At 38.6% G+C, this 22,274-nt stretch overlaps 1 protein-coding gene across 2 annotated transcripts in view; it reads right to left on the reverse strand.

Annotated features, from left to right (window-relative positions):
- The window catches only part of LOC104523949 (E3 ubiquitin-protein ligase Midline-1), a 94,229-nt gene extending 73,732 nt beyond the window's left edge, over window positions 1-20,497 (reverse strand). The window contains exon 1 of one of the 2 annotated variants that reach the window (XM_010166683.1): window positions 19,781-20,497. In XM_010166683.1, the coding sequence (XP_010164985.1) occupies window positions 19,781-20,440 (660 nt within the window). In that variant the 5' untranslated portion in view covers window positions 20,441-20,497. The remainder of the gene's footprint in view (window positions 1-19,780) is intronic. The other variant, XM_010166684.2, reaches the window with a different exon arrangement.
- Window positions 20,498-22,274: the final 1,777 nt, after the last annotated feature.

Below are 22,274 nucleotides of genomic sequence, written 5' to 3' on the forward strand. Positions count from 1 at the left end.
GCTTAGTGCTTTGAAATGGCAGCTCTGGACTTTATCCCATAAACCCTCATATGAGTGACTGTTACTCTTGCAAGTAGTACAACTAGAGATAGTAACAAATCACTATGTACCATATATTTCCATCACATGGGGTTAATACACTATATTGTTTTTTTACTGTTCATGCCACTCCCTTCCTAAAAGCTTTGAGGTAACATGCACAGACTTTAAAAGTTCCACTCCAAATGGTACCACAAAATACAGGATAATTTTTATTTTCAAGCAACATGCATTGGACTGCTGTGACCTCTTCCAGGTAGAGGACCCATCACAGCTATCCCACCTCATGGGACCTGAGCACACTGAAGGGGTAGGTTACCCATATGGGCAGAATAAACAGCTTCCTATTATCCCTAGCCTAGGCCAACAGATAAATGCTGCAATTTATCCAATGTATGTATCTAGAATAGTTGACTTTTTTGGAAAACATAGCCTTTTTTCAAGATGTCTAAACAAATACTGCTAGTAAACATCCATGTCTAAGAGTCTCAAAGCAGAGGTCTTCCATAATTTGTGAAAGACATGAGTGTTAACTAAGGAGGTCACTCAGTCTGGCTGCTGAGGAATTGAGTCAAGGAATCCCACAAACTTTGTGAAAGTCAATTGACCTCCTTATACCTCAGTCAGACTATAAGGATAATTAAGTAAATTAGAACTGCACTAAAAATTAGAAGCAACATTTGCATCAAACATGCCTGAACTAAAAAATTAACATATAGGACCACAATTCTGTAGGTAATTATACACCTGGATTTAATAATACACAATGTTTCATGGCTTTCTGTAGAACCTTACCTATGAAGACCTAATCTTAGAATTAGACCCGCTGTCACCTATATATGTTAAAAGTACCCATGGATCTTTACAAGACCAGAGGAGACATGGTCTCTGTGCTGTAAAATTTAAATCAAACAGACAAGAGTAAATAGAACAAAAAGAAATCTGAGTGAGTATATTTTTTTTCTCTAAACCAAATATAAAAAAATTGTATTTTAGAAAAACATAGTATTTTAAAGGTTTACAAACATATTTTGCATGGAATGAGACAAAAGATGTGAGAAAAATACTATACAATGGCATTATTACGGCTTGTAGATGAGTTAATCAATAAATAGCAGTCAGATACCTAATTCGTAATGCAAAATTCATGGTACTTGGGCATTTAATTGCTTGATTAAGTGCTCAGCCAAAGCACATGGTTTTTGCTGCAGTGTTTTAAAATGTTTTTACACAGCTTGACTCCACGGACCTCACTTGGGACTTTACTACTCAAGGTGAGGACAAAACACTCAAATTAATTCCAGTAATTTTTATGGATATAGCCATCGATTTACTGTGGTTCTTGTACAGCAGCCTCCAAAGTCATCTAGGGCCTTTTCTGCTGATGCTAATGGCCCTGAATCAAGCCTGCCATCACTGAATGATGTTAATACCAACTTCGAAAGAGTAGGGTACAGAAACTGAAGCACACTCATAAAAATGGATTATAAAAACTGGATAGCACTTTATAAGGAGTCACAATCAGAGTAGAAAGAACTAAGGTAATATTAATTCCCTAAACATAACCCACAATATTTACAGTAAGATTTAATTTGGTGACTCCAGATACATTTTTTTTTTAGGGGAAAAAAATTTTAAAAGTCTCTCTTTGAGTGTCACATCTATATTCAAGGAGTTCTTCAGTGTATTTCAGAGCTGTAAATATATTTCACACCAATACCTAAAGGGTGAAGTAGGTACCGAGTCGAGCTGTACGTCTCCTGCTGTACTCTGAGGTCCAGAACAGCACAGAAAGAAGAAACTGCAGTACTTCTAGTGAATTAACTTCAGATTTGACCTACAGAGGCAGGTTTCTATGGGGTAATGTTAAGTAATTCACTATAGGCTCATTTAATCCTGAGGTCTCTGCAAACAAGGCTGCCAAATTGCAAAGGTGCTTTGTTAAATCACCTATTGTACATCAGATGCTGAACTGAGACTCCAGTGTTCATCCTCTGCCAAGTCCCCAGACATGAAAAGCTCATGGTTTACCTCACTAAAGACCCTTTTTTTGACAGCAGAATGAGAGCTGCAACAGACTGCAGGTTGCCAATAAAAATAAGAGGCTTACTAAACTTGTTTTAGACAGTAACTGCTAGCCTGGGGGTCTTTAACTCTTAGGTGTTTTCCGTGATGTGAAAAAAATATAGCAAATACACAAAATCATTTTACATGACAGTCCCATATCTTGTAAGCAGTCATCCTGCTAAAGAACAACTTTCTGCTCCTATTTAAATCAACAGTAAGATTTCCACATACAGGTCTGAGGCCTCTACAGAGCTTTTATTACCTTTTCTTTTCTTACATATTTTCTATGCTAATTTTCATTCTTTCCTCTTCTTTCTTTTATATTTTTTTACAAATAAACTGAGTAAAAGACATCTGTCTTGAGACATTTGTAATTATCCAATTACATTAAAACTAGAATTTTCACCAATTAATTTGTACATCATCAAAATAAGCAGCCCTTCACTTAGTCAAACAGCAAACTACAATGTTCAGAGACCAACAACTATAATGAGATCATGAACGCTGATGTTCCCTGGAATAAGAAGTCAATAAATAACAGGCCCACCAAGTATCTGACTCAGAAATATCTTAAAATGTATTAGAACAATGAATTGCAGAGACATAGCAATTATCTCTTCTTCACATGCAGTTTAAAAGCAAAAAATGCATTAGGATACTCAAAAGATGTGCAATTATAGAAGTTAAAAATCAAAGTAGTTGAGTAGCATTATCTTTATTCAGGAAGAAAGAATACTGTCTCAAAAGGAAAAAAAGAGTCTTCAAGAGACATCAATTTTTGGTCTTTAAAGTAGACACTAACTTAATTTGTGTCTCTTACAACTCTGTGACTAGAAATAAAAGAAGTAGATATAGTAACAAGTCATTCCAGAAATTAAAATTCCTATTGAAATAGTATTGTGCAAACTGGAATCAATAGCATATTTTCCAACTATTTTCACTTTAACTTTGTAGGCTACTAGTTCATGAAGGAAATAAAGAAAATAAAGAAGAATGAAATAGGGAAATAAAGAATGAAATAAAGATCAAATGCACAATATCCTGGTAACTGATTTCCTTGCACCATACAGTCATTCTTATACCTTCAAGACTAACATAGCCAATATGCTTGCAGGGCACTTACATAAACTTTAAACACTCACTAGAGATACAGTAAAATGGACCATTCTTTCTACATAAAAACCTCTTTGCAGTTAGAAAGTTGTTGGCACTTTTGTTTCCACCTATGTCTAACCATCATGTGGATCATCCAGGGAGGCAGGAGCCTGGGTTACATAGAGGAGGACTCTGTTATTGCTAGGCAAGATTTCCTGGTTGGAAGGCTGTGAACATTTTTTTTTAATATATTAAATAAATCTGAGGTATTAAGGGCATATAGAATTGCTGGGGCTGCAAAGGCCATCTGGGCAGTGTATGGTCTGTCCCAGGGACCTACTGAAGGTTTATTACACAGTGAGTAATATAGTGAATAAAATGAAAATATAATATACTGCATAGTCAGGAAGGCTGAGATATCCTGACAGCATCAGAATTCCTATGCATGCGTAAGAAGCAGTGTGCACATGCCTGGGTGGTGATCGCTGGAAATCTCAAAGGTGTTTAGGATTCCAGATTAAGATCAGCCAAATTAGAAGTGTTTGATCCATGAGAGTTACCATCTGGAAATTCTGGGCACTCTTTTGCAGCCTTTAAAATTTGCACAATGCTGGAGAGCTCTCATCTAGGTATATTGAAGCTTTTTATTACAAACTTGCCAGGGAAAAGAATATGAAAAATATATCATAATAATGAATGCTGCTGAACTTCAGTTATCCAGAATCAGGGGACCACAGTAGGTCTCCTGAGCCCATCTCTCCCATGAAGTCCACTTCAGCAGATTAGACAAGGCTAATGGAAAACATCCTTTTGATCTGATGCAGAGTTGACACAGAAAAGCTGTGTTGTTATACCAGCTAAACTTGGTTAAAAGGTAGATAAAAACTAGTTTTATAGCTTGTTCATTGTTAAGAATTTCCACTTAAACCAGTAAGGTGTTTTTTGCCAGAAATTTAAAAATGCTTTTTGCTGCCATCAGCCATTTACTGGAGTATCAGTATCTGGATTTTTGCCAAAAAAATGTTAACATCTTAAACAGAAGTTTCCTCATTAGGAATGGATTTCTGTCTCACACACAATAATGATTAAAAAAAAATAAAATTACCCATTCTAACTTTATTCTTTGATTGAAACTTTGTAGTTGTAAATTGCTACTTAAATAAGAGCTAAGCAATATAAGGTAACATTTTGGAGAGCCCTTGTAGAAATTAAACTCCAGTGCTTCTCAGAAGAAAAGGTTCATTATGATAGCAGTTAGTTTTAATGAAGAGAAACCAACCAAAAATTTGACCAAATCAGAAACATAACTTTTTCCATATTGCTTATTATTTGGATAATTTTAATTCCCAGGACTGCTCTCCATAGCCTGTTAAACAAATCTCCAAGCTTCTGAATTTTAGCTGCAACCAACATGAAAGTGCAGAAGACAGCAGCACTCTTTTGGCATTTATAGCTTGACTATGTCCTAAAGCTATCATAAAACACTGGTTGGAAATCAGCCCTTTCCCAAGACATCACAGAACTTACTCCCATTTCTTGATTGTTTTGAAAGCCCTGGCATCAGAAACCTTTCTCTCCTTCTCTGCCACATTGGGAAACCTGGTGTTGGGTTCCACAGGACTTGGCAGAGTTTCTCCTAGTGCCTTCTGCTGTTAAACTGCACACCGCCCCAGGGTTTCTGAATCAGACACACATGAGTGTTGCATGCCTCCGGTGGAAAAGCCTTGGAGCAATTCTGCTCTTCTGCACTGTGTGGTTTGCAAACAACACGAGGTCCTCTGAGGCTGAAATAACACTTGCAGGGACAAGTCGCTAATAGGCAGCTTCCTAACGCCAGGAGGACAAAGGGGGCCACAGAAGCAGCCACATTCTTTAGTAAAGAAAACCTCCCTTACATGAACGAACAAAACATTACTATGTTGCTGGTGGTGTACAAAAAAGAACAGTGTAAAAATCTTGCCTTCTTTCTCCTCCAGTTATTATTCATTTGTAATGCAAAAACATACCATTCACATATCAGAGTGGTAACTCAAGCAAACAGCAAAAAAGCTGATAGCACAGCACAAAGTTTTTTTCTTCAAATTCTATGGGAAGCTTCTCAACCTGAGATTTAACCTCGGGATTTGCAAAAGTACAGAAAGCTGGTTTAAATATCCCAGTTCAGAGAACTTGGCTCACTAGTGCTCTCACTAGATTACAGCTGGTCAGTTGATTAAAGATAAAGGTATCCAGAAATGAGTGGAGTTGAGGACCACGAAAGTCCAGCCACAGCACCTGGACCAGAACAACCCAAACCTTTACCACTACTCTTTAGTAATAAGTGTCCTGGTTAATGATCTTTGAATGTAAACAGCTGGGATCAGATGCAGCACATGCAAAGGCAAGCTATAGAGGAAGCAAAGATAGAATGTTGCACAGATATGACAATGATCAAAACTGGACTGATCACAAATCCCAAACCGGGTTGTAAGAACAAAAGGGATTTTTAATGGGTGGAAATTATTTGTAATATATTATTCTCCTCGCATAATAGAGAGGAAGTCTCTTTTTTCCCTTTTGCTGTTCTCTTATATATTGAATTGAAACACTTCCTTCTGGTCCTTCATGCCAAATCTCAGTATCAGAGGAAATATCAGCTCACTATTGTTAGTATATAAATTAGCTGAACTTCATCTAAGACCACTCTGTAGAACTATTGTGCCAAAAAAAAAAAAGGTAAAAAAGTCAGTATTCTCTTAATTTGCTGCATCTCTATTTTAAATAAACCTGCACAGAAAACAGGAATCTTTTAGAGAATGTAAAGGAGTATAAAGAGGTAAATAAGGCAGCATATGGAAAGCCTCCTCAGATGTCTTAGCTCCACATAGGCCAGTCATAACCACTGTCATACTGAATATTACCTTATTCTGCACTACCTAGGGCTGTGACTGTAAGTGATTTTCTGGATTAGCAGCTAAACTGAAATACTGGAATCAGGAAAGTGTCTGTGTCTCTTTGGCCCTCTCCCCACCCTAGACTGGGGAAGAGCAACCTTGACCTGGATTTCCCACTTTCCAAAGGGAGACTGAACCTCCAGGCTCTAGGACAGCCAAACAGGAGGGCAAACATGGCCAACAACATCTCTGCTGTTAAAGCTGTTTCAGCAGCAGTGGGAGCGCCCAGGCTATGTGTTGCAGGGCACTCTGCAGGACAGAGCAGCCAGGAGAGCAGGCTGCAGACTCCAGGGATGGCAGAGCCCAGGGCCTCTGGCTGGCTGAGCACTCTATGCATGGCACCAGGGACAAACTAGGAAAGGGTCAGAGGATGAATCTCTTTCTACCCTCATAAGACAAAGAGACAAAGCACAGTGAGGAGAGAAAAAGAAGAGCACACTCCAAATTCCCTCTATTTTTTCCCTTGGAGACACTGTCCTTTTGCAGAGGGAGGTGTGGTTTCCAAGACTTTTATGCTCAGATAAAAATCAAATTCCATAATCCCTGAGACAGTGGCTAAAAGAGGAGTGACATGACTAGAATTTATCTCCAGGCTATTTTTTTTCCTCAGCCCAAACCAATTCTGCAGTTCTACTCAAAAGTGGAAACAGATTTAGGATCAAAACCCCATTTGTGATGAATTTGTGGTCACTAGAAATGTTACCCAACTCTACTGACTAAATTGCAGGATAAGGCCAGTCTGATCCTACCGATAAGCTCAAGATTATGCCAGCATTTTCTCAGTGACTTTGCAGAACTTTACAGCAGCCAATTAACCTGCCCAGACAGGCCAAAACCAAAGTCATCACCCAGTAATGCTAAAAAAATCACAGTGGAATAGTTAAGCAACTGCTACATTTTTGGGGGTATGGCATGGGATAGAGGCACCCGATTGCCTTCAGCAATACTGAAGGTATTACATATGAAGTCTAGGATAACTGTAAAGCTTATTGTGAGCTGAAACAACATGGCAACAAATTATTTCAGCCTCTTGCTAAGGTTGCCAGCACTCTGTCATTTGGCAAACCTCTGAGAATACATGAATATTTGTTTTTCTAAATCTCAGACAGCTTTGGGTTTGCAAAGCTACATAAACAAATGAATTACATGAAATCCGTGACTGACCTACAAATCCCACCCTGCCTATTTCTCTTTTCACTTCCCCTTCTGGCAGTTCAAATTCAGGAGACATCAGTCTGTTGCTAGAGCAGATTTATGTTGCTGGAACATTTACCTTGAGGCCAAATGTTAGCTCTAATAACTATTTTTTATTCCCATCCAAAAGAATGTTTTCTGGCCAATGCTGAGCAACAGAAGGATGCAGCAGTCTCATTTTGTCTTCTTGCTTTAAACCTTCAGGTAGAAAGAATATCAAGCCTCAAAATCTAGTTTTTCTATAAGTATGTACATATAGAAATTAAGGATTCCCACATACCACTGAACTCTTTGCTCTTAGTACTTTTTAATGTTCTTTCCACATCAAAGTTGTTCTGTGAACTTTGCTGTTGAATATGGTAGTCTCTAATCTCAACATTTGATCTCTACATTTTCCTTTCTATAGCAAATGATTTTTTTTTTGTTTTTCCTCAAAAGCCTGAAATTTTCCTTTCCCTTCCCCCACCTTCAATTACTTCTGCTGACACTGCTGTCAGCTGCTGCTTCTGCAACTTTGCCAGCCACTGTTATGCACTAAGGAATAAAAATTAAAAAATAAAAAAATATAATAATTTAAAAATTAAAAGAGAAGATAATGTGAAGGACTTTGAAGAGAATGTGAGGGACTTTGTTGGCTTCATCTGATCAGTTGTCCCTAAGCTGAGGTGTTAGGTAACTCCTTTGGGAAGATGTAATGTTAAATATTCATGGATATCCAGTTCTGAAGCCATAATACTGAATATTCATATTGGAAACAGAATCCCGGGATCTTTACTTAGCATATAAAGGAACAGAAATGTAGTCATTAAACTAAAGTACAGTCTAAGCTGCAGTATTTCATACATGCTTAATTAGAATGGGCATAGTACGGCTTATTAAACATAAACATTTCAAGGCTTAGATTTGGCCCCAATGCAAATTCCTCTCTCCCAAAATTGAAATTTAATTTGGGGTCACTTTTAACAGAAAATAGAAATAAAATCTGCTTTCTAATGAGACAGAATGACACGGGTTGCAGTTTTACAGTTTTGTAACCAAGAAAAGGATTGTAGTAGTCACTTCATCATAATTCTTGGCACTTTAATGACTGCTTGTTTGATCTTGAACAGCTCAAGCAAAGACAATGTTGGTGTGTTCAGCATACATTCATAGAAGTTTTTACGGATGTTTGAGTTGTATGTTTTATCTTCATGTGCCAGCCTGGGTCCTGACAGCTCCAGGGGAATTCATCACATAAGAGGTTAAGCTGCCCAATATCACTGCTTTCCCCTAGATAAGGCCACTTAAGTTATGATCAAGCATCCACCCACTCACTGACAGCATGGGGGAGGATGTTTTTGTAGGGGAGCAGTCAGGGAGTACAGTCTGCTCATCTGCTTTGGGGTTGTGACTCTTCTCTCCCTGATGGTGGCAAAGCTGTGGTTCCTACAGGCTCCCTTTTGTGGACCCTCTTTCCTTGTTGACTTTGTCACCACAGAGCATGGTGAAGAATTTTTCTAATGTAACCCATTCAAGGTTTCTCCTCCTGTCCTCCCCTTGCCTTCTCAATAGGTTTTCCAGCATGGCTTGGATTAGCCTTAAATTCTTGTGGTTTCTTGTTTCAGATTTTGGTCTGGCCATTTGTCATCCTGGTTCTGTTTCTCCTCTCTCTGTTCTTAACATGACAGAACACAGGATCACCTCTCTGGATAAGATTATAAATGCTTCACTGTTGAATTGCCAGTAATGAGTCTCTGCCAAATTCATATTCCAAAATTCCCCAAGCAGCAATTTAATTACATTATTTTGGATACAGTACCATAGCAGCTGCATTCATTTGATGAAGATTCATTATGGTTTATGGTAAAAACAATAGCAAATTAGCTCTGATGTGTTTTGGAATTTGCTCTTTATTTAGTTTAGAATAGCCCTGTTTTAGTGAGCATGACTCCTGAGCCCATTTGATCCTGTAGTCTGCAAGGAAGTGGAAAGGCTCTGACAGGAGTTCTTAAAAATCAGATATATCTGCACCTGTCGCAGCTCAGCTGCTGAAGTCCCTCTGGTTTGCAGTTAAAAGGGAATTACCAGACAGATCCTTTCCACTATATTTCAGGGAATATTCCAGGACTATTTAAAAAGTAATGTGTATAAATCAAAATAAATACATAAATAACAAATCCTGTTTTTTCCATATTTTTCATGGATGAACTTTTCACAAAGTAGAAAATATTATATTCCTACTAGAGATCTAGTAAGAGTTCTCAAGGAAATCTAAAACAAATTACTTCTTTGACTGCTTCCAAGCTCAAAACTTTAAGCCAGATTTGTGAAATATTTGCTCAATTTTTTGGAACTGTCTGGAAGACTTACAGTAAGTTCTAAGCACATACTAGGGGGTGACATGAAGCCTAATCATAGGGCAAAATTCACAGCCAGGGTCTAAACACCTCCAAAGATTAAATTTATTCTCCTACCACTATTCCCAACAAGAGCTGCAGCTTCACATTAGAAGCTTTTGCCAAAGTATTAACATCATGCAAGGGGCATAACTTCTGCAGGGAATTTTTGTACTGAAAAAAGTCTTTGTATGGGCATAGTTATAGCACCACTTTTGTACCTCTGTAGTTTATTTTGCTTTGTTTATCAACAGAGTTGTTTTTATTGGCAAAAGTACTTTTTGGCCACTTAATAACACGACGAAAAAGAAAGATTTCTTTTTTCAGCTTTCCTCAGATTCTGAAAGGTTGACTCAATGTCAAGAGTCACATCTGTACATCCTAACAGTGGACTGTGGTGATAAAGTGAACAATCTTTAATAGAGATGGACATAGAGAAGTTGCTATATCCTCTTTTTATACACAATTAAGGGCTATAGGTGGAATTGCTCCTCCTTGCTTAGGATAATATTTAAAGTCCATTCAATCACTTTCCTCCCTGTCCTACTCTGTAAGATTCTCATCTTTAATTTGTGCCAGGACCAGAGTAAGTCTGACCCATCACTGAGTCATTTCAATTTGCTAGACATCCAGGAAATTATTCATTTCTATGTGGAACTGTTTTTTTTTACCAACCCTGAGAGCTGGCTTAGCTCAGGGTAGGATTGAACAGGCATGCCACAGATGCTGAAGAGGAGGTAGGGATGCACCAGTGCAGGAGGGGGAAAATGGTAGCCCCACAGAAACTAGCCATTAAATTGATTTGACTGCTGGGAAATTATATTTTAGGCACCTGACTTGTACATCTGCTATCAGCATCCATCACAGCAGTGTTCCTAGGGTACACCTGTGTGGTCAGTGAAGACGGCTGGTGGCCTAAAGAGAGAGAAGATGGAGTAGGCTCAGTGGTCCCACCTTGTGCATGCCTGCATGACTGCATGGTCAGGGCTGGTCACTGCCAGCAGAAAAGGCAGGGAATCAGGTCACCAAAGGGTTGGGTTGCACAAGTGCTGAAGCTGCTTCAGTGGGAACAGTAGTAGCATGCAGGAAGGAGAGGGAGAATGACACAACAGGATGAACCATTTTTTGGCAGCAGTGGACTTGTTAAATCAGTTCAGTGATCCCATAATATAGCCTCAGTGCTAATAGTATAAATAAGAAAAACCTCAAATAGTCAATAACAGGTACTTAATAAATAAATAATTAGTAAGTAAGAATAATCTAAAAATCCAATAATATTTGCTGAAGCAATGTGGGATTCTGATGCTATGCCTAAGGCCAGAATTTGGTCTATACTGTATAAATAATATAAAGGAAAAGTAGTAATAGGGCCAAATTTTTAAGACTGAATAAGAGACCTTTTACTCACATGACCAACCTCTTACTGCTTCACAGCACTAAAAACCAATTATATGAATTCTGACTCTTAAACAAGAATACTGAAATTACATATATACTATATATGAGAACAAAACCCCAAAGCTTCAAAACACTTTTCTAATAGACTTGCCCAGTTTAAAATGGCTTCCTATTACTGAAGCGCTTAGCTACACTCCAGGGTTTCTGACAGACTTTCCCTATGACTTTTTCTGTAGAAATAATGACTCAGAGAGAGCAGCCCTGAGACAGGCAGCTTCCAAGATCGGATATTTGCCTGACCTTGCGGACCTCCTCAGGAAGGAAACAAGTTCCTCCAAGGAAAACACTTGACAGAAGATTCAGAGCCCATTCTGCAAGCATGGGAGTGACAGTTTCATTGCTAACTATAAGCAGAGTCATTACAAAATAAGCCCTCCCACATCTGAATTTGTAACTTGTGACATTCATTTACCTGTAACCCAACAATTTACTTGTATCCCCATACTGCAAACACTCAATTCTGCACACAATAGAGGCAACAATTAGACTGAAATAGCTTCTTAATTTATTCAAAATTATTTTGATATTTTACACATTAAAATCTAAAGCCTTTACTGACTTTAACTGTGCTGAAATTAAGCATTAGAAGATTTAAGAACAGAACCCCAAATTGGTTTTGTTTGTTTGTTTTTTTCCTAAAGAGCAGTAGTGATTTATTTGACAGAAAAATTACATTGCTTTCAAGTGAGAATGTGCAAACTGATTTAGGCAGAGCATTTAAAACTGCTCAAAATTCAGACTTCATTTAAATGTTTTTCATGTGTTCAAAAATGTTTTATTTGTTTATCACTTTTCTATTCTCCCCTTTCTCCTTTACCCAGCCTCTTTTAACAAAAGACATTATAAGAATATAAATTAATTAGTCTAAAGAGGCGATATTATTTAGAGTAATTCACTGTATGTTTAGACAAAGGTTTTCAATTTGTATAAACATGGACAAAGCTGGAAGTAATCAAGTAAATTAAAGGGGTAAAAAAAGGTTCCTCTGACCATATTCTTACCCCCAAAGAACTACAGTAATTCATAGCATCCTGCCTGCATAAGAATTCCAGTGCACGAGAATTTAAGGAGAGCTGGAACATGTGTCTACCAAGTCTGAAAAGAAAGCTAATTCAGCAGAGGGAAAGACAATGTAAAAACCACAAAAAGGCTTCATGGTTGCTGCTCTAATTGGTGGATCTGAGTGGAAAGGTCACTTTTTCCTCAAGAGTGATCATAAGAAATGCTCAGAAGAGGGTGAAAACATTATTGTATGTTTAATATAATGCCCCTTTTCCCCAAGATGCAGCATTTTTTTAAGTTGAAGGCTGTAATCAAAGGCAGGGGAGAAAACAATGCCTGCCCATACTTAAGGCACATGAAAGAAAAGATTGCATCATTAGACAAATTTACACAAAGTTTGCATAACCTCACCAGGCATCTCGAGTGGGTCTTTTCAGTAAGTGGGCACCTGTCACCGCTTGGGATGAAAAAAGGCCCCAGTGCAGGAGCTCCCTCATATGGCAGAGGTTTCCATGCACAGATGGGTCTCAACCCACAGTGACAGTGTTCCAATGGCAAGCGCCTACTCACAGGAAAGCAAATGCATCTCACTCCTACTAAGCTGCAGAACACCCTGTGCAATGGGAGAGCCCCAGCGTTGGTTGGTATGGCCATCCTGGGGTGACCGACTGCCCCAGCAGCCCTCAGCATCCATCTACAGAGGGAAACAGGAACCATAGAAAAGACCATACAGACCAGGAGTTCTATGACTACTGGAAAAACACGGGGGCTTTCACTCCCAAGCATTCACCTCTACCAATCTATTGCATATCTGCACATCTATTTTTCCCCTTTTATAGTTTACAGAAAGGTATTGAAAACATCTATTTTTGGACTGACAGATTTTAATTTTTTTAAAAAACTGATGATGTCAGTCAACTATTATTTGTATATATTGTAATAGTTCCTTCAACTATTCCTTTGAAGGGATTTCTTGCATGTATGTGTTTAGAGTTTTGGGGCCATAAATAAAATATTTTAAATACTTATTCAGATGAATCGTCATCCATACACTGATCAACACGTTTTCTTCTGTTTAGTAACTTATTATTGAGGTAGGTATTGCTCAAATTCAGTTTGAATGAGTTATATTCTCCATATGCTGTCGGCTTAATCTGGAAATAAAGTTTTCACACATTGTCATTAGCTATAGCCTAACCAGTCTGCTTAATGCTTCTACCACAAGACACGTGTTGTGAACAAGTGTCCATCTCTAATCTCTTTTAGAGTTTGACTGTATCATAGCAAATAACAAAACTTGGGAGTATAGCCTCATATTTCAAGCTAGCCAGTATGTCTCCAGAAGTGTGGAGATTATTTACAGCAGGAAAGCTACTGTAATTCGGGAACCTACAGCAACTGCCAGCCAGTCCTAGAGTAAAGCACTGAGTGTTTACCAAAATAACATTAATCTGTATAACCACTACGGCAATGCCGGTTCTTCTCTTTTAGTTTGGCACAGGACGTTTTTGTTTCTCTAGTAGTTAATGAAAGATGATGTCTTTTATTTTTCACCTTTAACTAATTTTACCCATCAGCTAGACTTGGATATGGAAAACCTCCCTGACATTCAAATACACTATAAGCTTGACTCAACATTGTTATTCACAGATAGCATGAAATCTCAATATAAATTGCATGGGGAAAACAGAAGAGTTTGGCAAGTCATAAAAGTATTCACATATATGCAAACAAAATTTAAAGAAAAGAGAAAAACTGGATTATTTTTATTAGGGAAGCACACATACTATCTTTTTCTTCATCAGCTTCAAATTAGCCATTGTTTCCTCCAGCTCTGAAACTCGGTGCATGCTATGAAATCTTTCAGTACTCTCTGCCATAAGAGATGTTCCAGCTTCTTTGCAGCTGAACAGGTTAGTGTTTATCTTCTGAGGCAAAAATGGAAGTTTAATACCTTTAAAGTATGTATTTCAAAATGTGTGTGGAATTACAGGAAACAATGCTGGGGTGGCTTAGGATTTTAGGCGTACCCCTGAACAAGAGGTATATTAACAATCCCACCTTGATATTAGCCCTGGGACTCAAGAGCTCTGTCCTTGTCCTGCTCCCATCTCTTTAGTCAGTCTAACAACAGATGGCTGTTCCCATCTTCATTTGTCCTGGTATTAACAATGATGATTAATCACCCACAACTGGTGAGCGTACGGTGAGCAATGGCGTAAGAAATTATTTGTGCAGTATGGCACTAGGAAGTAGTGGCATCAAAAAGGCCTCTTTGTACTTTTCAGCTTTTTGAGAAAAGACTATATATTTTATTACTATTCATTGCAATTTATATGAGCTGTTGCATATGTTCCATGAAAGATCTTTGCTCACTGTACCACGTCTTTATTTTAATTTTATTTATAATACTCTTTTGAAAAAGAATGTGATATCAAACCCAAAATTTCATTAAGAAATAAAAGCTGAAACTTTTATGAAGTAGAAGAGAACCTCTATCTCATAAGATGAGAGAGTTCTCTCATATTTTGGAATATTTAATATTTCAGTTCTTTTTCAAATTCAGGGAATGTAGGTTTTCAGTCAATAGAGAGTACTGTTATAACAGTATACTAACATCAATTTGGACATCAGAATTGATTTGTTATTAGACTGGAACATAAGACGGGACATACAGAGCCAGGAGTTGCACTGGGACCTCTTCTCCTAAATGAAGGCCACAAGAATCTAGGCCTTTCAGCGTAGTGAACATGCAAGAGTGAGATTATTGTGTTTCAACACAGAATAATTATAAGAAATCAAATACTAGTGCCTCCGTTGTCTAGTGGAACTAGCCAATACTAATTTAAAACTTTTTTCCTTATTTAATCTTACCTATTTACAAGAAGCCAACAGCTCTCCTGAATATTACTGCGACAATATAAAATTTCTACCTACCTGTCTTGCTTGCTTTCATATTTTGTTCTAAGCATAGTTGAAAGAATATTCCTTGAAGCTAGGATTAAATCTCACGTGCTTGCACAAGATCTTATATTACAGGACTTTTTTTTTTTTTAAATTGAGCCACTGGGAAGTACCACTAAAAAAATAAGTAAAATTATTTCTATATTTTACAGATGGGGTTGGCAGAGATGACATTACAGTGGAATACCATCTATTCCAAAGTAAAAAATGCCTTTTCCTTTTCAAAATAAAAATAGTTGGAAAGCTTCAACATATAATTTGCCAGTATTTCTGCAAAGATATTTAAAGATGAAAAGTTTTTTAATTAATAATATACACGGCAGGGAAGCAGACATATTTTGGGGCTCTATTTGTAGAAGCTGTGGACTTCACAGTCTCCTACCTTTACCCAGTCAAAGTAGGCTTATAAAAGTTGAATGCAATTCTCCCTAGGTGGAGACAGTTTATGGTTGCTTCCCAGCAAAAAAAAAAAAAAGTGAGTAATTGAACTGATACACTATAGAAAAATGAATCCTTGCATCCTGAATCAACAGCATAGGAAAGATAGAGCTGTATGGATTCTGCTAAAACCAGATGAAAATCACACAAATAAGAAGCTCCCTGTTTTTCCTAGAACTGCTGAGTGCCATTCAGAGGGCTGCTCTGCCTTCGTATATATGCCCAACACACGTCAGCACTAATAAAATTCAAACAAATACATGGAGAACCACAGAAAACCTAGAGCCATTCAATTGAACAAAAGATCTTTTTTGACTAAGCAGTATAAAAATTGTGCCAAAAGCATTTTTTGGAAAGAACATATGCATCAGCGGCCATATTCTCAGTAAATACGAAGGCAAGTAAAACATTGGTTTCAGTGGAGTTATGCTGGCTTTACACCATTTAAAAATATGGCTTACCATCTATCTTCCTTTTTTGTTACCCCTCTTCATGGCTCTTCGTTAATATTAAATGAGCAATATCTTTCCATCCACACCTTGTAACTTCAAGATATTCTCTCTTGTTCAAAAAAGTCTTATCTTTTCATTTTCCTTAGCACTTTTTTCAACAATAAATATATCTATAGAACAATGGTAATTTTACGAATTTTCTCTGAAAAAATTAACGTGCTTTTAAATTGTGTTTTCCTTTTCGTTGCACCAAGACAAAAAGCAAAGAATCAGTATCAAAAGTAATTAGCCATAAATATTTTCTTTGATGTAATATGATGGGATAAGCATAAGCATTTGCACTTTCTATTTTTAAAGCTCTCATTGTTTATGCTGCTAAAAATTATTTCTAATTTATACCACAGTTTTGACCACCACCTCATAAATTCAGTGTATCACTAGGATATTTCTTGTTCTCTGTTTTGGTCATGGTTTATTCTTTTTCTATTTTTAATATGCACCTGTCTATAACTTATTTAAAACAAAAAAAAAAACCAACAACATATTTATAAACACTAAACCAGCTATAAGCGGGAAGGTGTATCATGTGGTCACAAAACTAAGAAAGGATCACTCTTGGAAGCACACAAGTGCTCTCAACACCCTCCACCCCAGAGTAAGTTGAGAAAGAAAAGCACCTCTCAGGGTTGGACCTGTAGTTGCCAAAGGAAAACACTTTCTCATTTTCAGATGTCCATAATTGCTGTTACATTGACTGTTAAACACAATTCAGCATAGACACCTCTGTTGGACAAGTGTACAGAACTCCTAATTAAGGGGTTTCATTTTTTGCCACAAAAGGAGCTAGAATGTAATGGCATCTTTTGTCCTATGCTTAATGAAGGGTGAGATATTGTTTAAATAATTAGTAACGCCGCTGGAAGAGAATGCAAGTAATTAGCATAGCTTGACACCCAGAGCAACACCAGTTGCTGTTGTTAGCATCAACAATGTGTTGATTTAAAAAGAAAAATCACAAGAAAGAAACTGTCACTTGAAGCATTTTTGCTTTTCTTTTTTAAAGATACAATTAACCACTCATTTTTGAATGAACCCACTATACTATTGGCTACCGCACACATTCTTTCAGAATTTTTTTAAAGATCTGGGTAGTCTATCAAACCCCACATAAATTTAAAAACTCGCAACAGCAATATAGCAAGCAACAACCCATTTTTTCAGGTAGGGATTTTCTGATCCACTTAAACACTGAATTTGACAATGGCATGTGCCCATTATCCTTAAGTTAATGAAGACCATCTGCAAGCTTGCACCTGAGATTTACATTAGCAGCATAGCCAGTGACTCAAGAGGTCATACCACCATTTATGAAGGAGAAGGCCTGAACATGAAAATGGATGTGAAATTCTTTCTTCTCAGCTATCAAATGCTGACGTGAACAGGTATCATTCCTTTATTCCTGAGGGATAAGTGCCGATCTACGGAACTGAAAATCTCATTCTTGGAGTTGTTGCTGTTGTAAACCAGTACAAATTTCTGAGATGGAAGAGGTAATGAGGAAAGGAAAAACATAGTTTTCAGATTACCTGCTTGTGAACAGAGAGTAGGTGCTGCATCTGGGTGGAAACCACTTAGCCTATTGTTCCTGGGCTCAAAGTATAAATGTGTCATAACCACTAGTATAATTGGCATAACTGATGTCATTGTTGGCATTACCAAAGTGAAATAGGCGGCCTTATGACAAAAAGGATAGTAACTGGATTTCATGTAGACAAATAATTGTCTGTATAAACCACTTTTAGATAATTTAGGTACAAAGAAAGTCCACACATAAAAAAAAAAAAAAAAAAAGGTACAGAAATTATAAACAATGATAGGAGTTGCTATTATAAGGTACTAGTTATTTGACCCAGGCTTATGCTAACCATTAAATTAGTACTTGAATTACTCTTCAAGGAGACTGTTGGAAAATACTCTATTAAGTTACCTAAACTGGGTAACATCTAATGTAAATGTTGCTTGTCTCTCTGAGATACCCTTTCAGAGTTTGCTCTGGCATCTTTGCACAAAAAAATCACAGATCATGCTAAAATACCCTCATTTTTTTCCCTAACTATCTGCAATATTATTCAAAGATCTCAAGGGAAGATACATGCCTTTTAAAGTGTTCTGTCAAGACTTGCCCTTTGTGAGTACATCAACACTGAGTAATATTTACTATTTTTTATACCCTTAAAAACATACATATCCAGTATTTATCGCTGAAGATATTTCGTGTTAATTAATGCAGTCCTACTCATATAAAGTTGATAAGCAATAGACTGTTGGCTTATTAAACAGTAGCACCTGTTCAGGATATAAACCTGCTGCATTATTGAAAAACGCTGTAAGTCCATACACCTTCTACTCACATTTATAGTCCATGACTTATTTTATCAATGGCCAAACTCTTGCCTATTAAAATAACAAACCAGTTCAGAAAGCAAAATAACAACTCCTCCTTAGTAAATACAAACGTCTCCAAGAGATGAAAGGAAGCTGTTGGGTCCAGGTAAGAAGCACCTTTCATTATATTAATACAATCACAGAATGTGATCTGCATGTTTGTACATGCATAGTAGCAAAAAATCTAGACAGCATGTGTATGCAGGTTTTATGTGCACTCACATAAAGTTATTGTTGACATGTGTAGCCACATATTTTTGTCTGAAGGTATTTAAGAAAGCCCTCCCAGTTAGTTTAACCTATTAATTCAGTTTCTATTTCCACTTCCAAAATTCCAAGTGAGAAGGCTGTCAGATGAGCTTTGCCCTCCACATTTGTGGTTTCTCAATTGCAGTCCATTTTTAAAAAATCCACCCCAGCCACACACAAGCACAGGGAGACCATCCAGAGTGAGAGGAGGGAAGGAAGTATGGGATGCTTAATTCCTGCCTTTGCTAAAAGGCAACAGCTAAATCAGCATGAGAGGAGCATACACCCAGGTGGGTGGGAGGCCACTCATCAAGCCACTCATCAAAGCCTCACGGTGCAGCAGGAGCTCTGCCTCCGCCGGCCCCCTGTGACCTGCCTGCCCACTGCCACCCACCCAGGGCATCCAGGGGCTGCTGGAGCCACCCAGCTACCTGGCACAGGATATGCCATAAACTTGCTGAACTGTGGGAATGCCATAAGAAGCTCAGAAACAATTTTGGTTTTGTTTCCAGGACTGCACTGCCTGCGAGCCTGGGTGGGAGGCAGAGCGGGAAGAGCGAAAAATTCCTTGGCTGGACGGGCAGCTGGCATCCCTGAACCCAGCACGGCTAAATGCATCTCCTGTTAGCAGCGATGCGAAGGGCTTTTCACAATGAAAGCAACCAAATGAAAAGTAATCAACAGTAGAGTATACGCAAAGAATGCCTGGCGTTTCAGTCAGTGCCTGTGTACATGTAGTCAGCACTAAACCTTGCCAGTCACCACAAACAAAGCTGTAGGTGGATAAGAAAATGCACCTAAACAGTAGTATATGCTGCATATTCCTTATGATAGCTGTAGAGAAATCAGAACACAACTGAGGAATCTTTCCTTAAGCAAAATCCGACACCTTTTCAATGGTGCCAAACAAATGCAAGTATAGATTCATAGGTGTACCTTGTCTGATTAGAGAACATGCAGCTACATACACCAACACCTGCCCAAACAAGTAATTTAGCATGCAACCAAAGGTGACTTTCCTTCCCAACCACACGCTGCTTGGCTAGAAAGGCTGATATGCAGCACTAACCTTTAGCTTGTCGTAACGGTCACTTAAAGCTGCCACCTGATGGTCACGGTGTCGCCCGACCAGTTTACACAAGGCACAGATCAACTGGTCATCGGTCACGCAGTACATGTTAACTTTCTCATCCTCGTGCTCCAAGCACATTAATCCCCTGATGTGAGAGTCTGGGATGGGCTCGATGAGACGGTGGCCGGTGAACGGCTTCTTGTTGGGGTGAGTGGCTTTCAGGCACTCCTCGCAGTAGGACACCTCGCAAGTAACGCAGGTTTTCACCGCCTCCTGGGCAGGATCCTGATCACAGAACTGGCAGAGGACCTTCTCGCAGGACGACATGCTGTTGCTATCAAATGCCCGCTCCCGGCGGGTCTCGCTGGGGGAATTGGGCCCACTGACAGAGGCTTTCTGAAACCTGTCGATGATGTTCTGCAGGGTGACGTTGCGCTTGAGCCCGTCTAGACCACGTTGGCTGAGAGTGATGACATAGCGGCAGGTCGGGCACTGGAAGGCGGTGATTGACTCCACCGGCTCGTTGGTGGCGCAGTGGGAGACCAGGATGCGGTGCGCACAGTTGAAGCAGAGGCTGTGAGCGCAAGGCAGCAGCAGCGGGTCTTCAAACAGCTCTAGACAGATAGGGCAGGTCAGCTCCGACTCCAGTGTTTCCATCTTCAGGCAAAGCTTTCCTGTGGTGTCAGCGAAATCCAGGGAAGCTGATCAGCTATCTGGAAACACACGTAAAATTCGATTAGGCGAGAAAGAACATGAGGGGTCAGCTGTGGGGGGTTGTCAACTTTCACCATTGCTCCCAGGGCTATCAACCCACCATGCCAGAAGGGAGAGCAATCTAAACTTTTGAATCTGCACATGCATACATTAAGGTATTTAAACCTGGACTGCTTTATTTTTTTTCTTGCCTCTGTTCACTTAGGAATGCAAAACAAAAACTCCTTCTTAATTTCTTTCTCTTTCCCCTTTACTCTCACGCGATTGAGGAAAATGGCAAATGTTTATGTACATTATTAAAATCTAAAATGATGACCTTCAAACAGCCTATTACAGCAAAATTATATTTCTTCTACAGATGCTGTTTTTGGCTTCACTAATCTACAAGTAAAACTTTTTAAAAAAACTTCACTTTTGTATAGCATTGTGCAAGGATTAGTCCAGAGTATTATGACTGATAACCCTAAATCTCTCACTGTTATTAAAATTAACAGTTATTTTGACAGATTGACATTTTCATTTTCCATTATAGCAATAGTACAGCATTTAGAGTACGTCTGTGTTTACCTGTGTAAATATATATACAGGGAATAATGTTTCTAGGAAAGCATGTGATATTTTTACATATTTTATATATATATATATAAAAAATATACTAATGTACTCCTTCTGTGTATTTCAAGAACATATGTAGCTGCATTTGTACGTATCTGGTTGTTTTTGTGCGTATGTACCTGCACGCATATGCACAAATATACATCACATACATATTTGCAAAAAGATAAATATAGACAGAGAATCACACAGTGTTGTAAATGAAATGCCTAAAGGAAGGCAGATGAAGCATGCGATAAAGAGTAGTTTAGCCCAGATGATCCTAAACTATAATATAAGAGAGCCTCTATAGAGTAAGATAATGAAATGTGGGTTGTGCTGAAGGGTTTGTGTGTGTGTGTGTGTGTGTGTGTGTGTACTTGTACTTTTGTGTGAATATTCTCTATTGCTAAAACTCATGAACTACCACTTGCTTTACTGGCCTTCTTGATCACCTGAAGCGGATTAGGAATCAAAGACTTCTAAATAGAGGGGATGGGATTTTCTGGAGAACACAGCAGCACACCTCCATCAGAGATCAACTGAAACTTCATTTTGTTTCCTTTCTTGTGCTCGATGTTACAGAGAGTGGTTTTGAAAGAGTCGCCCCACGCAGCTCTCCCTGCCTAAGCTCCCATCAAGGGCCCGTCGCCGCCGCAAGCGGACAGGTCAGTGAAGCAGAAGCAAAAGCTATGCTTCACACTCACAGAGCTGTACCTCTTCACAGTACAATCTATTTAAGCTTTGTTGCTCATAACTGAGGACAGCTTCAGATGGCACAGCTGCATCGTCTTTGCACTGTAAAGTCATTGTTTGGTTGTGTGAACTCTTGCCTCCTCCCCTGACCAGGGAAAAGGAAGGATGGACAAGAATCCCCCACAAACGAACCTTGGTTCATTAAGGGTGAGGATAGCTCAGGGCTCATTAGCAGCCTTGGGAACTGAGCATACTTCAACCTTCTGTACATGACAATTAGCGTGGGGAGTGTGGTGGCAGTGACAGGAATGCTACCTATAACCTCAATATGAACCACAGCAAAAATGAAAGTTCAGCAAACAGAGGCAAGGTTCAGACTGCCCATCAGTATTTAGTCCTGCTTGCTCTGTGGGAAGAGCAGCAAGGAGTCTGTTCCAGAGGCATGCTTAGAAATTAGGATACTTTGCGTCTTTGCACCAATGCATCC

Source organism: Antrostomus carolinensis, unplaced genomic scaffold (assembly GCF_000700745.2).
Source record: "Antrostomus carolinensis isolate BGI_N321 unplaced genomic scaffold, ASM70074v2 scaffold5624, whole genome shotgun sequence".
Taxonomy (NCBI): domain Eukaryota; kingdom Metazoa; phylum Chordata; class Aves; order Caprimulgiformes; family Caprimulgidae; genus Antrostomus; species Antrostomus carolinensis.